The sequence below is a fragment of the Phyllostomus discolor genome, chromosome 6 (genome assembly GCF_004126475.2).
Source record: "Phyllostomus discolor isolate MPI-MPIP mPhyDis1 chromosome 6, mPhyDis1.pri.v3, whole genome shotgun sequence".
Classification (NCBI taxonomy): Eukaryota; Metazoa; Chordata; class Mammalia; order Chiroptera; family Phyllostomidae; genus Phyllostomus; species Phyllostomus discolor.
Window position 1 is genome coordinate 64666062 of NC_040908.2, and position 23038 is coordinate 64689099.

General features: G+C 40.8%; 1 protein-coding gene across 1 annotated transcript in view; it reads left to right on the forward strand.

The window, feature by feature from the left end:
* Nucleotides 1-23038, forward strand: part of ACOXL (acyl-CoA oxidase like) — a 250567-nt gene that overhangs the window by 108857 nt on the left and 118672 nt on the right. The window contains 1 exon segment of the mRNA XM_036029966.1: nucleotides 21609-21889. Coding sequence (XP_035885859.1) covers nucleotides 21609-21889 — 281 coding nt within the window.

A 23038-nucleotide genomic window follows, 5' to 3' on the forward strand; every position in this document is an offset into this window, starting at 1 on the left:
AATACTTCTTTTTAAATTATTTTTTATTATTTTATTGTTGTTCAATTACAGTTGCCTGCATTTCCTCCCCACCACTCCCCACCTTGGAATACTTCTTTCCAGCCCCTTCTTGCCTACAAGATTTCTTTTGAGAAATCAGCTGATAGTCTTATGGGAATTCCTTTGTAGGTAACTGTTTCCTTTTCTCTTGCTGCTTTTAAGATTCTCTCCTTATCTTTAATCTTGGCTAATGTAATTATGATGTGCCTTGGTGTGTGCTTCTTTGGGTCCAACTTCTTTGGGACACTGAGTTTCCTGGGCTTCTTGGAAGTCTATTTCCTTTGCCAGATTAGGGCAGCTCTCCTCATTTTTTTTTCAAGTAAATTTTCAATTTCTTGCTCTTCTTATTCTCCTTCTGGCACTGCTGTGATTAGGATGTTGGAATGTTTAGAGTTGCCCCAGAGGTTGCTAGGCCTCTCCTCACTTTTTTGAATTCTTGTTTCTTCATTCTATTCTGGTTGAATGTTTGTTTCTTCCTTCTGGTCCAAACCATTGACTTGAGTCCCAGTTTCTTTCCTGTACTATTGGTTACCTGTACATTTTCCTTTATTTCACTTTGCATAGCCTTCACTTCTTCCTCTATTTTGTAATCATACTCAATCATTTCTGTGAGCATCCCAATTACCAGTATTTTGAACTCTGTATCTGATAGGTTGGCTATCTTTTCATTGCTTAGTTGTATTTTTCCTGGAGCTTTGATCTGTTCTTTCACTTGGGCCATTTTTTTTTGGTCTCGGGTGCACCTGTTACATAGTAAGGGGAGGAGCCTTAGGTATTCGCCAGGGCATGGCAACCCACATCACTGTGTTGTGCTGAATGTGGCAGAGGTGTCCCAGAGGGAACAATGCCACTTTCTCAGCTCTCAACTGGCTTTCAGTCACTTTCTCTGCTATCCACAAGCAAATTGGGCTCTTCTTGTGCTGATTCCCAGGTGGTTGATTTTGTATTCATTCTAGGACCCTGTGGGTCTCTCCAATGAACTCTCCTGCAAGGCTGGGAGTTTCCTCTGTCACTGCAACCCCCAAAGTTTTTGTCAGTCAGAGGTTTTGAGGCTTTATTTCCCCACATTAAAATCCTGGGTTGCATGGTCTATCTCGCTCCCTAGTTGTTCCTGTTCCTCCTGGTTTATCCATACACAAATGTGTGCGTGTGTGCGTGTGTGTGTGTGTGTGTGTGTGTGAGAGAGAGAGAGAGATTAGGGAGGTCAGTGAGGAATCATATAGACATTTTTTTAAATGACCAGATATGGATTTCTTTGAGAGTCATTTCACTGGAGTCCAAGCCCAGGACACGGTTGATGGTACTACGGTGTAAGGGCACTGACACACACATTGTTTATAATGAAAAGAGCATGGTATTTAGGACTACAGAGCACTCGGTTTGAACCCTAGCTCTGCCCCAGCTCATTTGAGACCTCAACTTAGGTATGTAACCTCAGCTGAGGCTCAGTTTCCTTATTTGTGAAGTAGGGCTGTGATTTCTTATTTCACAAGGTTGTTGTATGGACCAAGTGAGGCAATAAAGGCAGAAGCCCTGTAATTATAGTAGTTGCTCAATGTAGTTAGATTTCTTTTCATCCAAGTTTCATGTTTTGTCAATTGCCCCAGCTTAGCAGTCTCAGGTGTGTGATTGGATAGCACTTTTTCCTCTTTGTGCAGGATGAGACTCAATGCAACCTCTTTTGCACGTGCAGATTTCATTGAGGAAGCAAGGATATTCAGAAATTACAAGATTATCTCATAGATGGAAGAAAGTAAAAATAAGCCCAAATTGATTTTCATCATTAAGAAAATGAAGAGGGAAACAGAATGGGCACAAATGTTTGCAATCCATATATCTGACAATGTGATGTTACCCAGAATATGTGATGAACACACTCAACCAAAATAAAATTAACACGCCAATAGAATATGGACCGAAGATTTGAATAGACACTTAACAGAAGAAGATACATGAATGGTCAGTCAATAGACCCACGAAAACATGCTCACAATCATTACTTATCAGGGCAATGAAAATTCAGACCATGAGGCTATGCCATTGCATATCCAGTGAAATGATCAAATTAAAAGGACTACAAAGACCAATTGTTGGCCAGCATTTGGGACAGCTAGAATTCTCACACTGCTGGTGGGATTGTAAATTGCACAATTGCTTTGGAAAAGTATTAGAAAGCTAAAAATACATCTACCATATGACCCAGTTATTTCACTTGAGGGAAATGAAGACATATGTCTCCTCTAAGATTTTTACATGAATTTTCATAACAGTTTTGTCATTGCTAAAAACTGGAAACAACCAAAATGCTCATCAAAAAGTAAATGCATAAATGAAATGTGATATATACATTGCACAGAGTGGAATTCTAGCCAGTAATAAAAAAGAACAACTATGATTGCATGCTACAATATGATGAATCTCAAAATAATATGCTGCTTAAAAGAAGCAGCATGCAGCACATACTGCATAATCCTATTTACATAAAATGCAAACCAACCTATAGTGACAGAGCAGGGCAGTTGTGAGGAATACAGTGGGGGCGGAGGAAGCAACGAACTGCAAAAGGGCAGACAGGCGTTGTTTTGGAAGGTGTTAGAAATACTCTGTAGCTTGGTTGTGGTGATGTTCTCATGGGCGCATGCAGTTGTCAAAACTCTTTAAAAGGTGCTCTTTGAATGAATGCAATACATTGTAAATAAATTATTCCTCAAGAATGTTGGTAAGGAAAAAAGATAAATTGCTTAAAACAAAAATACTAATGAAGTTTATAACATGTAGAATATATATGTATCCTACATATATATGAATATAGGAATATATATATAGGAATATATATATGTAAGTAGCATAATGTATGGGAGAGTAAAGTGGAGTATACAGTTGCATTGTTGTGAGGTCCTTACATTATCTGTGAAGTGGTATAATATTTGAGGGGGAAATGTGATGTTAGAGATGCATATTTTAGCCCATAGAAAAATCTAAAAAAAATAGAGTAGCGTAGTTAAAAATCTGACAGTGGAATACAACAAATTATTTAGTTAATCAAAAGAAGGCAGGAGCAGAGGGGAAAGGGAACAAAGAACAAATGGAGAAAAAATGCAAGATAATACTTTTAAAGACAATCATGTAAGTATACATGGTTTAAACACTCAGATTTGCACATTTTTAGACACAATAAGTCAAGACAGAGCTAGATGCTTTTTGTAAGAAACCTACATAAAATATAAAGACAAATAGGTTGAAAGTATGCAAAAAAAATTGTACCTGCAAACACTAACCAAGAAAGAGAGCTGGACTGGGCTTTAGAAATAGGAATATTTCCAGAGAGAAAGCAGAATGCTACATAATGATAAAGTAGTCTACTCATTTAGACGGCATAACAATCTAAATGTGTAGGAATGCAACAAAACAGTCTCAAAACACATGAAGTAGAAATGGAAAGGACTAAAAGGAGAAATTAACAAATTCAAAATTATGGTTGTGGACATCAATCCTCCTGAGTAATTGATATGATAAATAGATAGGAAACCAGTAATGATACAAAATATATAAACATCACTAATGAACTTGGCCTAAATGACATTTCTTGAATGCTCTACCCAACAATAGCACATATCAACAGAACATTTACCAAAATAGACCATGTAAATTTAAAAGAATTAAAATCATACAAAATGTGTTGTCTGACCCTGACAAGTGTAGCTCAGTTGGTTGGGCATCATCCCAGAAAGCGAAAGGCTGCTGGTTCAATTCCTGGTCAGGGAATGTGCCTGGGTTGCAGGTTTGGTCTCCAGATGGGGCATGTCCAAGAGGCAACTGATCGATGTTTCTTCCCATCTTTTTCTCCCTCTCTCCCCCTCTGTAAAAATAAATAAATAAAATATTTTTTAAAAAAGCGTATTTTGTAATTATAATGAAATAAATTAGAAGTAAATAACAGGAAAATATTTGGAATAATTCCCAAATATTAGGAAACTAAACATCATACATAATTCACAAGTGAAAGAAGAAATTACAAGGGAAATTAGAAAATATTTTGAGCAAAATGAAAACGAAGCACAACATATCAAAATCTGTTATATATAGCTAATGCAGTGCTCAGAGGAAAATGTATACCTTTAAGTACTTATATTAGAAAAGAATAAAGGTTCAAAACCAATGGTGTAAATTTCTATTTTAAGAAGCTAGAAAAAAGAAGAAATTAAACCCAAAGTAAGCAGAAAGAATAATGAGAGCAGAAATCAATGAAATAGAGAAAAAAATAATTAAGCCAAAAACAATTTTTTCCATTTCTAAAGGCAGATAAAATTGATGGACCTTTAGCTAGATTGATCAAGAAAAAAAAGAGAGACACAAATTACCGTATCTAGAGTGAAAGAGAGAATGTTTCTGTGGATTCTACAGATGTTGAAAAAAAAAGAGAAATATGGGGTCTGGGGAGACATAAGTAGGTTTGCAGTTGTTTGGATGGAAAATAATACAATAATTAGTAAATAATAGAAGAGTAAACTCTATTTTGCCTGCACACAGCTGTAAACCTACTTTTGCCCTACCCTGTATTGCTGTTGCCATTGACGTGGCAGTGTGATGCAATACATTTGACAACATAAATGAAACAGACACATTTCTTGAAAGGTACATAATACTGAAAATGACTTAAAAAGAAATAGAAAATTTGAATAGCTTTATCTGGCATTACTGGCAAATCTACCAAATTTTTAACAAAAGAAAACATGTTAATTTTACACAAACTCTTTCAGAAAATAAGGGAGAAAACTTTCCAACAAATTGGAGCATTAGGCTGACACCAAAAACCAGAGAAGGGCATGAGAGCAGCATCTCTTATGACCAAAATATTAGTAGGTCTGATACAGCAAAGTATAAAACTGATAATAGCAGCAACTAAGTGGGGTTTATCCCAGGAATGATAGGTTGTTTTAACATTTGAAAACAAACCTATACGATGAAACACATCACCATTACAAAGAAGAAGAGCACACAATGACCATTTCAGTGAATGACCCTCAGCTGATGGAGAGGATCAATGAAGTGACACTTCCTATGGCTGTCGCTGTAATCAGTTTCCAGCGCCCAGCTTCCTTGGAGAAGACCAGTGTGGCCAGGCTTCAGGGCACTGCCCTGGATCCTTCCAGTAAGTTCTAGGTGCTTCAAGGAAAGTGCCCAGTCCATGTGTTGACCGCCTTCGACCTCAGTGCCTGATCCCAAGGCTACCTCTGTGTCCTGGAGTTTGGCTGAGCACAGAAAATGTTCAGTGAAGTTTTATTCCTAGTAGCCGTGATTGACGAGGACTCATTTGAAAAGAGACTTTACAAACAAGGCTGACAGGAGGGTCTTCAGAAGAGTGGGGAGAGGGAAAGCTGCAGTGTTCTGAAAGATGGCAAAGGGGAACAACAGAAGCGAGGGGAAGGCGTGCGATGGAGGAAGGTGCCCGGACATGGCTATGGCACTGCTCAGTAGTCGTGCCCGCGGGCGGCTGAGGCATGAGGAAAACAAGGGCTCGGCATTTTGAAGGAAGAAATGGTTTATAATCTGTATTACTTTGTTCTTGGTGCTGTAACTAACTGCCACAAACTTGGTGGCTTAAAGTAATGTGTTTATTATTTTATAGTTCTGTAGGTCTGAAGTCCAAAATGCGTCTCACTGATGAGAAGCCGAGGCTACAGTCCTTTTGGAGGCACTAGAGAAAAATAGGTTTCCTTGCCTTTTCTAGCTCCTTGAAGCTGCTTCGCCACTTGGCTCATGGCCTCTTCCTTCATCTTGAAAGCTGGCTGAGTCTTTCTCATGCTGCGTCACCCTGCCTGCTTCGTTGTCACGCCTCTCCTGCCATCCTCTCTTAGAAGGACCCTTGTGATGACGTTGGGCCCACTCGGACAGTCCCGGATAACCTCTGATCTCAGGCTCCTTAATTTAATTGCATCAGCAAAACCCCTTTGTCACGTGGGTAGCAAAGTCTCAGGCTCCAGGTGTGACCTCCTGCACACTGGAGGGGCCATGTATTTCTGCCCAGCACTGCCCAGTTCGTTTCAGAATTTTCCATGGAAGTAGAATTGAAAACATTAACAATACAATTCCTGGCCGGGTGACTTGGTTGGAACACCGTCCCATGCACCAAAAGCTGTGGGTTCAACCCCAGTCAGGGCACATACCTAGGTTGTGTGTTCGATTCCCTGTTGGGACACATACAGGAGGCAACCAATCCATGTTTCTCACATTGATGTTTCTCTCTCTTATTTTCCCCTTCTCTCTCTTTTTCTCTAAAATCAATGAACACGTGAAGATTTTAAAAAATAAAACATTAACAACACAAGAGATGTGAAACGTTTTTTGCATGAAGGGTAGAAGACAGTTTGGAATATGCTGCTCTCTGCATGGACTAAAGCAGGAAGAGAGTTGAGCCAGTGCCGATGTAATCAGGGGCCTGTGTGGGCACTGGCAGGAGAGGTGGAGGAGAAGGTTTTATTTCTATGTTTTATTTCTTGTTTTATTTCTATCCCCTCGCCCCACCCCCTGCCTAACATTTTTTTAAACATCTGCCTTTATTGTTACTTTTTTAAGACAAAAACATGGGCATTGCCTGCAAGCTACTCATGTTCAGAGCGATGGCGCTGTTCATGAGCTCTCAAACCTCCACAGGCCTGTCTTGATGGCTCCTTTGTAGCATGGTGTAGGAGACAGGGACTTGAGAAGAGGGCCAGGATGGGAAATCATTGTACAGCTTATCAAGATATGAATATATATGGCACCTAATTTTTGCCTGTACTCCAAACACATGACCCTGTGAGATCCTGCTTTCGCTAACCACTGACTTTATAGAGTTTGCTGCCATCCCCAAAGTGAGCACCAGCTGGGGAGGGCAGCTCTTCAGTAAAGCAGATTGCTAATGACATTTATGGTGCAGTTTTTACTGACTTCAACAGTGATGCATATCCATTGTGGGAAAGTTTGAAAAGAAAAAAAAACACAAAAAGGAAAGTAAAATTTCCCACAAACATACTTTTCAGGGGTCATTGCATCATTTACATTGTATTCTTTCTCTGCATTGTGTGCATTTGTGTTTAAAATTGTATCACCTTGCTGTTTCACCAAAGAGTTGATACTCCTTTGTAGTGCAGTTATAATGGCTGGTGCCATAATTTATTCAACCGGTCCACTAGGTTATGTCAAGTTATTTCATTATAAGAAGTGACACTATTGACAACATTCTAGTACCTGTTTTTTATTTTTGTATAGCTGTGATTGTTTCCTTGGGATCAAGTATTTAAATAATATTTGTACTGTCAACAAAGGCTATGCTCATTTCTACTCCCACCAGGAGTTGAACATGGAATTTTAATCATTGCTGGATCAGTGGCATTGAACTCTCGACTGTGACCTGAAGTAAAAGATACACTTCTCATTGCTGTCCTGTATGTACAAACCTACATACATGAAATCAAAGAGAAATTTCACGAAGTGGTCAGTGTTCGCTTCATCATTGAGCTATGCTCTAGTATTTTCTTTTCGTTTTATATGATTTTAAGAAAAGCTAGTCATGATGCCTTAAACTGATTTCCTGACCTGTAGTGTGTCACAGCCTCCTGTTTTCAAAACACAGCCCAGGCTCAGTGATCAGACAGAAGGGGCAGGGCGTGTTCTATGTAGTTGAGAGCTGCAGGTCAGCAGAGAGTATCCATGGCGATAGAAAGAAGCTGAGGTTTAAGGGAATTCCTTTTCTATTCCAGCCTGTGGGGTGACTTCTGCTGAGACCCAAATCTCTGATAGTTCAGTTTTCACTGGAATGTTACTAATTTGGGCCTTTAGGACTTAAGAGTATGTGTTTGAAAATGGGGAAGAGATAGGGCCTTTAAATGTCGCTAAAACGTTGATGCTCACAAAGAATGATCAGTTTGTCCTGGCTGGCCATGGATCTGAGGAGGAGAATCAGTGCATAGCAGCCCAGCATTTGGTCCAGGCTGGGGTTCATGCTTCCACATTGTTGCTCCCAAATGCTTCTGTGGAAACCTTTGGGTTCTGTAATATTTCCTCCCCACATTTCAGTGGTTCCCTAGCACTTGGTGGTGGATTTTAATAACATTATCACTCTGTATCAGGACTTCACAGGAAAGTCTGAGGTTGGCTGTTCCTACAGGAGCCTTGGCAACAGCTGCTTTCTTGGGGTGATGGGCTGAATGTTGCAATAGTGACATTTAGTTGCTTAAAGAACATTCTTAGCAGTGAAGTAGATAAATGCAGAGCACACATAGAAGTGAAACTGTAGAATTAAATCACATTTTTTTGTCTTTTACCACTTTTGTTTCCGAGTTCAGACTTTTCAACCATCTGTATCTTTTCAGCATAGTCTGTTACTTTTTGTGGATACAGCCTGGGGCAAATGAGATTTTATACAAAAAGATTTTTCCCCTGAAATCAGGTTATCAAATGAACAACACTGGTTGGAACTTTCAAAATTTGTGTTCATGCAAATACTTCATTGCCTTAATGACTGCTGATTAAGAGTCCTTGTTAAGTGTATGTGAGTTCCCTGTTCTAAGAGCCAGGTGATATGAGGGGCACACTGCATACTGTGCATTAAACTGAGAGGTTCTAAGATTCCTACAGACTTCTGCTCCTGACCAGGGAGAAGTAACATGCTGCAGATGTGCCCTTCCTACTGAAACAAAAAGAAGATGGGTACTAGACTATGTGTGTATATTGCACTAAACAGTTTGTAAGATGCTGGACATCAGGCCTTGAAGGACAGTAATCTCTGAGAGAGAGGAAATAAACTAAATGAGCCCTCTAATTGGCCCATTTACTGCCTGAGGGGGTCTCCATACTGTGCCTCAGGAGGAGGAACTAAGGCAGAGCACAGCAAACTTCCTGATTTGAAGACTTGGAGCAGAGCATCCAGGGAGACCCAAAGCACCTGGCATTTGCAGAATAGAGGACTGAACAGAAGAGAAGTGGACAGAGAGAGAGCTTGGAGATCTGCAGTGGGCTCCCTTTGAGTACTCAGATGAGCACTGATTGTTGCATGTGTGTGAGGAATGAATCACCCAAAAGGATCAGAAGGAATAGTAGCTGGTGCTCACACAGGACTGAAAACTGTGCCTTTCCTACCAGCCTGCCTGGAATAATGCAAGACTCACAGCCAGAGGAAAAAAGAAATGTTATATATAAAAGAACAGAGATAAGGATTATGGCACATTTATCATTGGAAAAATAAAAGCAAGACAGTGAAACCACAGTAATAAAAAATAGAAATCTAAAATTCTGTACTCAGCAAAGTTATGTTCCAGAAAAAAAAGTTTAATAAAGACATGTTTGTGAGGACCCAAGACAACAAAGGAGTAAGTGGAAACTGCACTAACCTCCCAGGACCAATCTGGAATTACAACTAAATTATAGGGAAATCATCCTGAATAACCAACTGAATACTAGCTGGAGAGAAGTCTTATAACCACGGGCAGACAAAAGAAACCACTTTACCACAACAAGATTTGTAGGGAGTGTGGAGGAGACACAGAAGGGTTGGCTGGGCTCCCAGGGGCAGCAGCTGAAGTTCCAGAGGGATGTTTTAGCAGCTTGGGGGCCTCCCCCTGAGAAGTGTGGGGTCTAAACCCAAAGCTGGGCTCCCTAACCTACAGCACCAGATCCAGAAAGCAAACCAGATAACATTCAGCTGTGAAACAACAGGGTTCCAATGAATCCCAAACAAGTTGAACCCAAAGAGGCATACACCAAGACGCATCATAATTAAAATGACAAGGCTTAACAAAGGAGAGAATCCTAAAGGCCACAAGAGAAATGCAAGTAGTTACATACAAGGGAGCACCAATTAGAATGTCATCTAACTTCTCTACAGAAACATTTCAGGCCAGAAGGGAATGGCATGGAATATTCAAGGTGATGAAAAGCAAGGACCTACAACAAAGGCTACTTTACCCAGCAAGGCTATCATTTAAAATTGAAGGAGAAATAGGGAGCTTCCCAGACAAGAAAGACTTAAAGGAGTTTGTTAACACCGAACCAGTACTGCAATGAATGTTAAAGGACTTGCTTTAAGAAGAAGAAGAAAAAGATAAAGAAGAAAAAATAAAACAGAGAAAATACTTTAACAATAAAATGGCACTAGATATGTATCTATCAATAATCACCTTAAATGCAAATGACTTAAATGTTCCAACCAAAATACATAGGGTAGCTGAATGGATAAGAAAACAAGATCTGCCCTGGCTGGTGTAGCTCAGTGAATTGAGTGCACCAGCCTGTGAACCAAAGGATCTGCAGTTCGATTCCCAGCCAGAGCACATACCTGGGTTGCAGGCCAGGTCCCTAGTAGGGGGTGTGTGAGAGACAACCACACATTGATGTTTCTCTCCCTCTCTCTTTCCCCTCCCCTCTGTCTAAAAATAAAATCTTTTAAAAAAGAAAACAAGACTCATATATATGCTGCCTCCAAGAGACACATCTCAGATCAAAAGATACACACAGACTAAAAGTAAAGGGATAGAAAAAATATTTCATGCAAATGAAAAGGGAAAAAAGCTGAGGTAGCATTACTTATATCTAACAATATAGGCTTTAAAACCAAGGGTATATAGTAAGAGACAAAGAAGGATACTACATAATGATAAAGGGAACAATATGTCAAGAGGATATAAATCTAGTAAACATTTATGCATCCAGCATAGGAGCACCTAAATACGTAAAGCAAATCTTGATGGACTTAGAGAGAGAAATGAAAAGAAATACAGTTATATTTGGGGATTTTAACACCACATTGACTTCAGTGGATAGATCTTCCAGGCAGAAAATCAACAAGGAGAGAGTGGCCTTCAGCAACATTTTAGATCAAATGGATGTAATTGATATCTTCAGAGTACTGCCCCCCACCCAAAGCAGCAGAATATACATACTTTTAAAGTGCACACGGAATGTTTTCTAGGATAAACCACATGTTAGGGCACAAAACAAGTCTCAGTGAATTGAAGAACATTGAAATCATATCAAGAATATTCTCTGACCATAATGCTATCAAACTAGAAATCAATCACAGGAAGAACACTGAAAAATGCTCTAAGACATGAAAGCTAAATAACATGTTATTAAACAAGGAATGGGTCAACAATGAGATCAAGGAAGGAATCAAAGGTACCTTGAGACAAATGAAAATGAGGACACAACAACCCAAAATCTGTGGGATCCAGGGAAAGAAATTCATAGCATTACAGGGCTATCTCAAAAAAACAAACAAACAAACAAACAAAAAAAACCCCAACAACAACAACAACAACAAAAAACAAGAAAAAGCTAAAATAAACAATCTAAATTCACACTCAAAGGAACTTGAAAAAGAACAACAAACAAAGCCAAAAGTAAGTAGAAGGAAGGAAATAATAAAGATCAGAGCAGAAATAAACCAAATAGGATCTAAAAAATGATACAAAAGATCACTGAATCCAAGGGCTGGTTCTTTGAAAGGATAAAGAAGATTGACAAACATTTAACCAGGCTCATCAAGAAAAAAAGAGAAAGGACCCAAATAAATACAGTCAGAAACGAAAGAGGAGAAATAACAACTGATACCAAAGAAATACAAAGGATTGTAGGACAATATTATGAACAATTATATGCCAACAAATTGGACGACCTTGATGAAATGGATAAATTCCTAGACACATACAACCTTCCAAAATGAAATCAGGAAGAATCAGAGAATCTAAATAAACAGATTACACCTAGTGAAATTGAAGCAGTAATCAAAAAATTTCCAACAAACAAAAGCCCTGGAGCAGATGCTTTGCAAGTGAATTTTACCCAAATTCCAGGAAGAACTAACACGTTTCCTTCTCAAACTATTTCATAAAGTTCAAGAGGAGGGAAGACTCCCAAGCTTATTTGACAAGGCCAGCATTATCCTAATTCCAGAGCCAAATAGGCTACAAAGAAAGAAAATTACAGCAATGCATCAAGAAGATCATGCACCATGATCAAGTGGGATTTATTCCAGGAATGCAAGATTGTTACAACATTTGCAAGTCAATAAATGTGATTCACCACATAAACAAAATGAAGGATAAAACCACATGATAATATCAATAGATGCAGAAAAAGCATTGATAAAATCCAACACCCATTTATGATAAAAACTCAGCAAAGTAGGAATAGAAGGAACATACCAAAACATAATAAAGGTCAAATATGACAAACCCACTGTCAGTATCATACTCAATGGGCAAAAACTACATGTGTTCCCTTTAAGATCAAGAACAAGACAGAGGTGTCTGCTTCCACTATTTTTATTCAACATAGTACTGGAAGTCCTAGCCACAGGAACCAGACAAGAAAAAGAAATAAAAGGTATCCAGATTGGAAAGGAAGAAGCCAAATGGTCTTTATTTGCAGATGACATGATATTGTACATAAAGAACCCCCCAAAATTCCACCAAGAAACTACTACAACTGATAAATTAATTTGGCAAAGTAGCAGGATACAAAATTAATATCTAGAATTCAGTTGCATTTTTATATGCCAATAATGAACTATCAGAAAGAGAAATTAAGGGATAATCCCATTCACATGATATAAAAAGGATAAAATACCTAGGAATAAACCTAAGCAAGGATGTAAAAGACCTGTTCTCAGAAAGTTATAAGACACTCAAGAAAGAAACTGAAGGAGATACAAATAAGTGGAAGCACATACCGTGCTCATGGATAGGAAAAATTAGCATCATTATAATGTCCATATACCCAAAGCAATCTATAAAATCAAAGCAATTCTTATCAAGATTCCAATGATGTACTTCACAGAACTAGAACAAATATTTCAAAAATTTATATGGAACCACAAAAGGCCCCACATTGCAACAGCAATCCTGAGAAAGAAGAACAAAGTTGGATAAATCACGCTATCTAATATCAAACTACAATATGAGGCCATAGTAATCAAAACAGCATGGTACTGGCATAAAAACAGACACATATATCAATGAGACAGGACAGAGAGCCCACAAATAAACCCACACCTTTATTAATAGTTGACAGAGGAAGCAAACACATACAATGAACAAAAGAGAGTTTATTCAATAAGTGGTGTAGGGAAAATTAGACAGATAACATGTAGAATAATGAAACTAGACCACCTTCTCACACCACATACAAGAATAAATTCAAAATGGATTAAAGACTTAAGGACCTGAAACCATGGAAATCATAGAAGAAAATATAGGCAGCAAAATCCTGGACATTGCTTGTAGCAGTTTTTTTATCAGATATAGATCCTGAGGCAAGAGAAACAGAAGAAAAAATAAACAAGTGGGACTCCATCAAACTACAGAGTTTTTGCACAGTAAAGGAATCATCAACAAAATAAAAAGATAACCAAGGACTTCCAGACAAGATGGAGGAGTAGATAGATACACTTTGCCTCCTCACACAACCAAAAGAAGGACAACAACATATTTAAAAACAAAAACTAATCAGAACTGCCAGAAAATAGAACTGTACAGAAGTCTGACAACCAAGGAGTTAAAGAAGAAACATTCACCCAGACCAGAAGGTGGGGCAGAGATGGGCAGCCAGAATGGAGAGGACTCACCACAAGGCAGATGCTGAAGGACTGGAGCAAGAAAGGTGGTGGTTGGCAGAGCAGGCAGTCCCTCATTTGCATGTGGATGAACCAGGGGGAGACAGGTGGGGAGTGAGAAAGACCAAGCAACCCAGGATTCCAGCACTGGGAAATAAAGCCTCAAAACCTCTGACTAAAAACACTTGTGGGAGTTGTGAGGGCAGGAGAAACTCCCAGCCTCACAGGAGAGTTCCTTGGAGAGACCCACAGAGTCTTAAAACATACACAAGCCCACATATCAGGGAATCAGCACCAGAAGGGCCCAATTGCTTGCAGGTAGCAGAGGAAGTGACTGAAAGTTGGCTGAGAGCTCAGCAAGTGGCATTGTTCCTTCTTGGACCCACACCCTACATACAGTACCACAGTGCAGGGATGAGGGTTGCCCTACCCTGGAAAATACCTAAGGCTCCACCCCTTACTACATAACAGGCACACCAAGACAAAAAAGTGACCCAAATGAAAGAACAGATCAAAGCTCCAGAAAAAAAATATAACTAAGCGACGAAGAGAGAGTCAACCTATCAGCTGCAGAGCTCAAACACTGGTAATCAGGATGTTCACAGAAATGGTTGAGTATGGGGGCAAAATAGAGGAAGAAGTGAAGGCTATGAAAAATGAAATAAAGGAAAATGTACAGGGAACCAACAGTGACAGGAAGGAAACTGGGACTCAAATCAATGGTTTGGACCAGAAGGAAGACACAAATATTCAACCAGAATAGAATGAAGAAACAAGAATTCAAAAAAAAAAATTCCTCATTTTCTGAGGATTTAGGAGTTCTCAAAAAAGGAGGCTTAGAAACCTCTGGGACAACTTTAAACATTCCAACATCGGAATCATAGGGGTGGCAAAAGGAGAAGAGAAGCAAGAAATTGAAAACTTATTTGAAATAATAATGAAGGAGAACTTCCCCAGTCTGGTGAAGGAAATAGACTTCCAGGAAGTCCAGGAAGCTCAAAGAGTCCCAAACAAGTTGGACCCAAGGAAGCACACACCAAGGCACATCACAATTATATTAGCCAAGGTTAAAGATAAGGAGAGAATCTTAAAGGCACCAAAAAAAAAAAAAGGAGACAGTTTCCTACAAAGGAGTTCACATAAGGCTATCAGTTGATTTCTTTGCAGGCAAGAAGGGGCTGGAAAGAAGTATTCAAAGTCATGAAAGGCAAGGACCTACATCCAAGATTGCTCTATCCAGCAAAGCTACCATTTAGAATGGAAGGACAGATAAAGTGCTTCCCAGATAAGGTCAGGTTAAAGGAGTTCATCATCACCAAGCCCTTATTTTATGAAAGGTTAAAGGGACTTATCTAAGAAAAAGAAGATAAAATTATGAACAGTAAAATGACAACAAACACACAGTTATTAATAACTGAACCTAAAACAAAAACAAAAACCAACTAAGCAAACAACTAGAAGAGGAACAGAATCACAGAAATGGAAATCACGTGGAGTATCATCAGTGGGGGAGTGGGTAGGGAGAGAGGAAGGAAATGTACAGAGAATAAGCAGCATAAATGGTAGGTAGAAGATAGGGGGAGTTTAAGAATAGTATAGGAAATGTAGAAGCCAAAGAACTTATACATATAACCCATGGACATGAACCAAAGGCGGGGGGAATGTGGGTGGGAGGGGGTGTGCACGGTGGATGGGAATAAAGGGGGGAAATCGGACAACTGTAATAGCATAATCAATGAAAGATTTTTTAAAACAAACTAATCAAACAACTAGAACAAGAACAGATTCGCATCAATAGAGATCATATGGAGGGTTATCAGCAGATAGTAGGATGGGGAGAATGGGGAAAAGGTACAGGGAATAAGAAGCATAAATAGTAGGTAATCTCACAAAATAGGGTGAGGTTAAGAATAGTATGGGAAATGGAGAAGCCAAAGAACTTACATGTATGAACCATGGACATGAACTAAAGTGAGGGAATGATGGTGGGGGCGGTACAGAGCAGAGAGAGTTAAGGAGAGAAATAAATGAGACAACTGTCATAGCATAATCAATAAAATATATATATTTAAAAATAAGATTATAAAAAAAGACAACCCATACAATGTGATAACATATTCACTTATATATCTGATAAGGGATTAATATCCAAAATTTATAAAGAACTTACAAAACTCAACACACACACACACAAAACAATTTAAAGTGGGCAAAGGACCTGAATAGACACTTTTCCAAAGAGGACATACAGATGGTCAGTTGACAAATGAAAAGATGCTTAACGTCACTCATCATCAGAGAGATACAAATTAAAACCACAATGAGATATCGTCGCACACCTGTCAGAATGGCTGTCATCCATAAATGAAACAACTATTGTGGAGAGGATGTGAAGAAAGGGAAACACTTGTGTGTTCTTGGTGAGAATGCAGATTGATGCAGCCACTGTGGAAAGCAGTATGGAGATACCTCAAAAAATTAAAAATGGATCTGCCTTTTGACCCAGCTGTACCACTTCTGGAAATATATCCAAGGGGACCGAAGGCACTAATTCAAAAGAACATAAGCACCCCTATGCTCACTGCAGCATTACTTACAATCGCCAAGATATGGAAGCAGCCCAAGTGTCCATCAGTAGATGAGTGGATAAAACAACTATGGGACATTTACACAACGGAATACTTCTCAGCCATAAAAAAGAAGAAAATTTTGCCCTTTGCAAGAGTATGAGTGGACCTGGAGAACATTATGCTAAGTGAAATAATCACATGACAAATACCATGTGATTTCACTCATATATGGAATCTAATGAACAAACTGAACAAACAAGGAATTTAGGGGCAGACTGATAAAGAGCAGGATGACAGCTGGGGTGGGGAGGATAGGGGATGGAGGGATTGAGCAAAAAGGAAAAAGGACTTGTGGACATGGAAAACAGTGTGGTGATTGTGGAGGAGAGTGGGTATAAGGGGACTAAATGGTAATGCAAAAAAATGCAATAAATATTAAATTAAAAAAGACATGTTTTTGCAAAAGTTGAAAGGATTTATCACCAACAGACCTTCACTATAAGAAATATGAAAGGGCATTCTTTGGTAGAAGGAATTGATACTGGATAGAAATAATAGATCTATACAAAGGAATGAAAAGCTCCAAAAATAGTAACTATATGGGTCAACATATAAGATTTTTTTCTTAGTATTTATATCTCTTTAAAAGATAATGGACTGTTTAGACTTCCAGCCAAGATGGAGACATAGGTAGACACACTGTGCCTCCTCACACAACCAAAATAAGGACAACGACAATTTAGAAACAAAATAACAACCAGAACTGACAGAAAATTGAACTGTATGGAAGGCGGACAACCAAGGAGTTAAAATAGACACATTCATCCAGACCCGTAGGAAGGGCAGAGTTGGGCAGCCATGCGGAGACGGGGCGAGGCACAAAAAGCAGTGGCACAGGGCGCCCAAGGCATCCCGGGCCCATAAGACCATAGCGGGCAGACCCTGGGTGCGCAGGCAGAGGCTGGCAGACCCCAGCTGGCAGACCCTGGGCATGGGGTGGCAATGGGCAGCCCCAGTGAGGCCATAATTGTGAAGTGAGGCACTGTGTGCATTGCCACTGGTGAATGTAGGAATGGTCCCACATTTGCGCTCAGATAAACCAGGCGAAACTGGGGAGTGAGACAGACCACGCAATCCAGGGTCCCAGCATTGGGAAATAGAGTCTTGGGGCAATGATTGAAAACACCTGTGGAGGTTGAGGTACCGGGAGAGACTTCCAGCCTCACAGGAGAGTTCGTTGGAGAGACCCAAAGGGTCCTTGAACGTACACAAGCCCACCCACACAGGAGTCAGCACCAGAAAGGCTCTGTTTGCTCGGGGGAAGTGGCAGAAGGGACTGAAATCCAGCAGAGAGCACAGCAAGTGCCAGTGTTCCCTCTCAGACCCCACCCCCACATACAGCGTCACAACCTGGCAACTGGGTTGCCCTGCCCTGGTGAACACTTAAGGCTCCTCCCCTTAACGTAATAGGTGCAACAAGACAAAAAAAAAAAAAAAGTGGCCCAAACAGAAGAACAGATCAAAGCTCCAGAGCAAATTCAACTAAGCAACGAAGAGATAGCCAACCTATCAGATTCACAGCTCAAAGCACTGGTGATCAGGATGTTCACAGAATTGGTTGAATTTGGTCACAAAATAGATGAAAAAAATGAAGGCTACACTAAGTGAAATGGAGGAAAATGCATAGGGAACCAATAGTGATGGGAACAAAACTGGGTCTCCAATCAATGGAGTGGACTAGAAGGAAGAAAGAAACAACAAAACAGAAAAGAAGGAAGAAACAAGAATTCAAAAAAAAATGAGGAGAGGCTTAGGAACCTCCAGGACATCTTTAAACATTCCAACATCCAAATTATAGGGGTACCAGAAGGAGAAGAGGAAGAGCAACAAGTGGAAATGTTATTTGAACAAATAATAAAGGAGAACTTCCCCAATCTGGCAAAGGAAATAGACTTGCAGGAAGTCCAGGAAGCTCAGAGAGTCCCAAAGAGGTTGGACCCAAGGAGGAACACACCAAGGCACATAATAATTACATTAGCTAAGGTAGAAATGAAGGTGAGAATCCTAGAAGCAGCAAGAGATAAAGCGACAGTTACCTACAAAGGAGTTCCCATCAGACTGTCAGCTGATTTCTCAAAAGAGACCTTGCAGACAATAAGGGGCTGGAAAGAAGTATTCCAAGTCATGAAAGACAAGGACCTCCATCCAAGATTGCTCTATCCCGCAAAGCTATCATTTAGAATAGGAGGGCAGATAAAGTGCTTCTCAGATAAGGTCAAATTAAGGGAGTTCATCATCACCAAACCCTTATTGTATGAAATGTTAAAGGGACTTATCTAAAAAAAAGAAGATAAAAACAAGTATAGTAAAATGACAGCAAAGTCACAATTATTACAACCACACCTAAAACAAAAACAAAAACAAAAACAAACTAAGCAAGCAACTAGAACAGGAACAGACCACAGAAATGGAGATCACATGGAGGGTTAGCAACAGGGGAGTGGGAGGAGGAGAGAGGAGGCAAAGGTACAGAGAATAAGTAGCATAGATGGTAGGTAGAAAATAGACAGGGGGAGGGCAAGAATAGTATAGGAAATATTGAAGCTAAAGAGCTTCTGACACATGGACATGAACTAAAGTTGGGGAATGTGGGTGGGAGAGGGTGTGCAGGGTGGAGGGGAATGAAGGGGGGAAATGGAACAACTGTAATAGCATAATCAATAAAATACATTTTAAAAAAGATAATGAACTGTTTAAACAAAAATCATAACTTAGAGTGAGGTTTATAACATAAAAATATAACCTAAAATTAAATGTATGACAATATCAAAAAGGCCAGAAGAGAAAAAGAAGTATGCCATTTATATTGTAAGGTTCTCATACTCTAGGTGAACTATAGTATCACCTGAAAACAGACTATGATAAGTTGGAGGTTTATTCTATCAATTGTTAAGCTACCATAAAATAATAAAGAATTATTTTCAATAATCCAACAAAATAGTTAAATAGAATTATAACCAAGGGAGGTAGGAAAAGAAGAAATATGGGAAAATGAAGAAATTGTTCAAATAGAAAACAAATAGCCAGACGGTGCATGCAAACCCAGCCATATTAATAAACACGTTAAATGCAAATGCCGCAATGAAAAGACAGAGACTGTCAGGCTGGATAAAAAAATCAAGACTCAAGAAACACACGTTAAATATAAAGACAAGGAAGTAGGTTAAAAGTAAAAGGATGGAAAAAGATATACGAAGCTAACATTCATAGGAAAGCCGGAGTGACTCTTAATATCATATAAAGTAGATTTCAGAGCAAAGAATTTCACCAGGGACAAGTGAAGTCATTTCACAGTGATAAAGGGGCCGATTCATCAAGGGGACATAATGATCCTAAAACTAGTAGCAGCCTTCTGAGGCAGCTACTTCAGTTACCCCTACTTTGCAGATGAGGAAACAAAGACTCAGAGCCCTCAGAAAGTTTGCCAAGGGGTTGGAAGCTTTATTTGAGCCCATGTTGATAGAATGAGGCTGTGCCCAAAGGACTAGTCAGGAAATCACCCTGAGATGCCTGGGGGTGGAGGCCCCCCTCACCGCCCCCCCCAGCAAAGCAGAGGGGCTCCACTCCACTGTGTGGGATGAGCAGATATCATTAGGCAAATGAGACTCCGTCACACCTAGCATTTGCATACAGGTCCTTCAGCCTAACAGGCCTTGCAACATTAGGAGGCCTATGCTAACCAAAGATGAGGCACTGGCTTCCATGGCGTGCTCCAGACCTGCCCTTCCAGTTGGTTGCCCCTGATGACATGATGAATAGGCAGCTTTTCCCATAACAGACTCTGTGTGTACAGCCCAGGAATCAGGTGTTGTGGGGTCTCTTTGCTTTGTTTACAGTCATTAAATACTTTTCATACACATAGTCCCCTTAATAAATAGTTAACTATAGTAAGTTAGGTATTATATGTTATTAGACTTACTTTACAGAGGAGGAAACTGAGGCCAGAGAGAGAGAGGGATGAAAGAACTTGCCCAAGGTTAAACATCTAAAAAGTGTCTGAGCCAGGCTTTAACGCAGAGAGTCTGCCCAGAGCCCATGCACCAAATCACTGTGCCATGTGCAAGCGGGGTGTGCGAGTTTCTGCACTTATGCTCCAGAAAATAGCTGGGTTCATTTTAGTGGGATGAGCATGGTTTGAATTTAACCCATCACTTTGCATCTGTGAGACCTTGAGCAGATCATTCCCCTTCCTGAGCCTGTTTGCAGGTGCCCAGAAGTGAGTGCTAGTTAAACTGTGTTTTCCATGATGGTGGAGGTAGACTGTCAGGATCAGACCCTTCTTTCCTGGTCACATCCTATGAGGTGATCCCTGGCTATTTCACTTTTATTCAGAGCAGTGGAGGAGCGGGGAGAGATGTGAATAAATTACTCACCCAACCTCTTTGTGAGTCGGGGAGGGACTGGAACAGGAGCTGGGAAAGCAGAGCCTGCTCCTGGCCTGCAGCCAGCACTGTCCCCAGTGTCCTGGGTTTCGTGCTCACAAGTGATCTGCATTTTGGCTTCTCAGCCTCAGTGTGTAAGTGAGAACCTTACTGCCTCATCAGACATGATGCAAACCCTTCACCTGGCCATGTGGAAATGCTCTGCGGGCTCTGATTAGTCATGTCACTTGGGCCCCTGCTGCTTCTCTCTGCTTCCCTCCTTCTTTCTTTAAGGCTTGCCGGGGTCAGTCAAGTCCTTGAAGCTGTTGATATTAATCTGTACTTGCACTCTTCTCCTCATCCAACAAACCCAGACTGACTTTCTTGCAGTTATCAGAGAAACTATTTAGAGAGAAATAGTTAATAGTTAAAAACTATTTAATAAATAAATAGTTTTTAATTAAGGTATGTACATTTTTTAGACATAATGCTATTGCACACTTAATAGACTACAGCAGAGTGTAAACACACCTTTTATATGCACTAGAAGACTAAAATTTAAATGTGATTTGCTTTATTGCCATATTTTCTTTATTGTGGTGATCTGGAACCAAACTGGCGATATCTCTGACATATGACCTGTACAAGGAGGACCCCAGTGCATTCCCCTGCTCCCCTCTCCTCCTCCACCATGACCCATTAGACATGTGTGGGAGCTGTCTGGTGGGGCTCCTCAGGGTGTGGCCTTGGGCCATGGAAGCAAGTCACATTCTCAGCCAATCTGACTTTCAAGAATCAGGATCTACAGAGACAGACATGGAGCCTCTACAGGCCGCATGGTTCCCCTGCGTGTCACTGGGGTGGAGCTGTAACTGGAGCCTCAGCTGCTGGCCTTGGCCCTGCACAGCCATATTCTTTCTTCATAGGGACCTGTTGCAGCATCCCTTGTCCCTTGAATGTTAACTGTACCTGGTTGCCCTTGTCCAGGGCCTGTGCCTGCACACTGGCCTCTGAATATCAACACTGGAAGATACCGGTCCCCGGCTCACTGGCGTCAGCATTGGTCTCCACAGCAGAATTGGGGCCCCTTCCACTGGGGCCGCTCCAGGAGAGCTTGCTCCGCTCAGCCCCCAGCCAATCCGTTTCTCCCCAGCATGCTCCAGCATCCCATGGGGGAGAGCAGCACTGGCTGAAGCAGAGTAAAGAAACATCTGTACAAAACTGGAGCAGGATGAAGTCTCAGGAGAGATCCATGGCCCGGCCTGATGGTAAGGTTATCAGCAAGCATGCACTAACCGATCCTTTCATGTTGGATGTAGAGCTGCTGGGAGCTGTTTGGAGACATGATCCAGCTGGACAACGACTGAGGCATTATATTGTAAAGGTTACATAAGAGAGCACTAAAGCAATTACAAGTGTTTGTAAATTTTTTTTAAAAAGTGTGATGGTGAGCCCCCTGGTTATTTAGTCAACTTAATCCAAGACTAAATTCCTCAAGGAGATTCAACACCACCTCATCCATCTGGCATCGACCATTTTCTGGAACATAGCCAAGGCTCAAAATAAGCAAAGCAGAACTCTGGGAATCCGAAAGAGGTGACGTGAGGTCCCTGTGCTGAAGCTCAAGCCCTGACTCCCCTCCTGAGGGGGCCTGTTCCTATTATTCTCTCTCACCCATGGTTCCTGGTGTCCTGAGGTGATGAAGGATAGTCAAGACAGAATAAGGACGGGGGTCTCAGCAAGCATCTGGGAGTGCTGTTGACCACGGAAGAGCAAGAACTAGAAAACTGAGACTCAAGCATTCAAGAGCAAATCGAGCCCCTGCCCATCCCTCAGGAGGAATTGAAGCTCTTCTGGAACACAGAGTCCTGCAGGCAAAGTGCTCTCTGGGCAGGCAGGGGGACTGGTCTAAGGTGGATAGTTGTTGGAGGGTCATCCCTCCATCCTGGACCCCGCAGACTTGCTGCTCCCTGGGATAACATAGATAGTATTTGGTTAACTGCTCAGCCTTTCACAGCAATCTCCTGGACATGTACTCTCAAAACAGATGAGTAGGCCAGCTTGACTTGGGTCTAATATGGCAGACCCAAGAAAAACCCTAGCTGGTGCCTGGGCCTTGTGCAGCCAGTGATACTGATGAAGGGTTCTAAATCTGAAGGTTGTGGGTACAGCCGGCTAGGACTGCATATTGGGGGAGACAGGATGGGCTGGGCTTCACCATAACATCAAGTAACTGGGTATCAGAGAAGAAGAGGTTCAGGTACAGCCCCTACCTGGAAAGGGTCCAAGGCCAGATAAGGCAACTGTTCTGAAAAGGGCTTGGCTGGGGTTCAAGTGTGAACCCCAGTGGAAGTGCCTTCTGAGTGGTTACTATGACTTTATTAGCCAGATCCTTTACTCAGCCCCAACCTAATTTT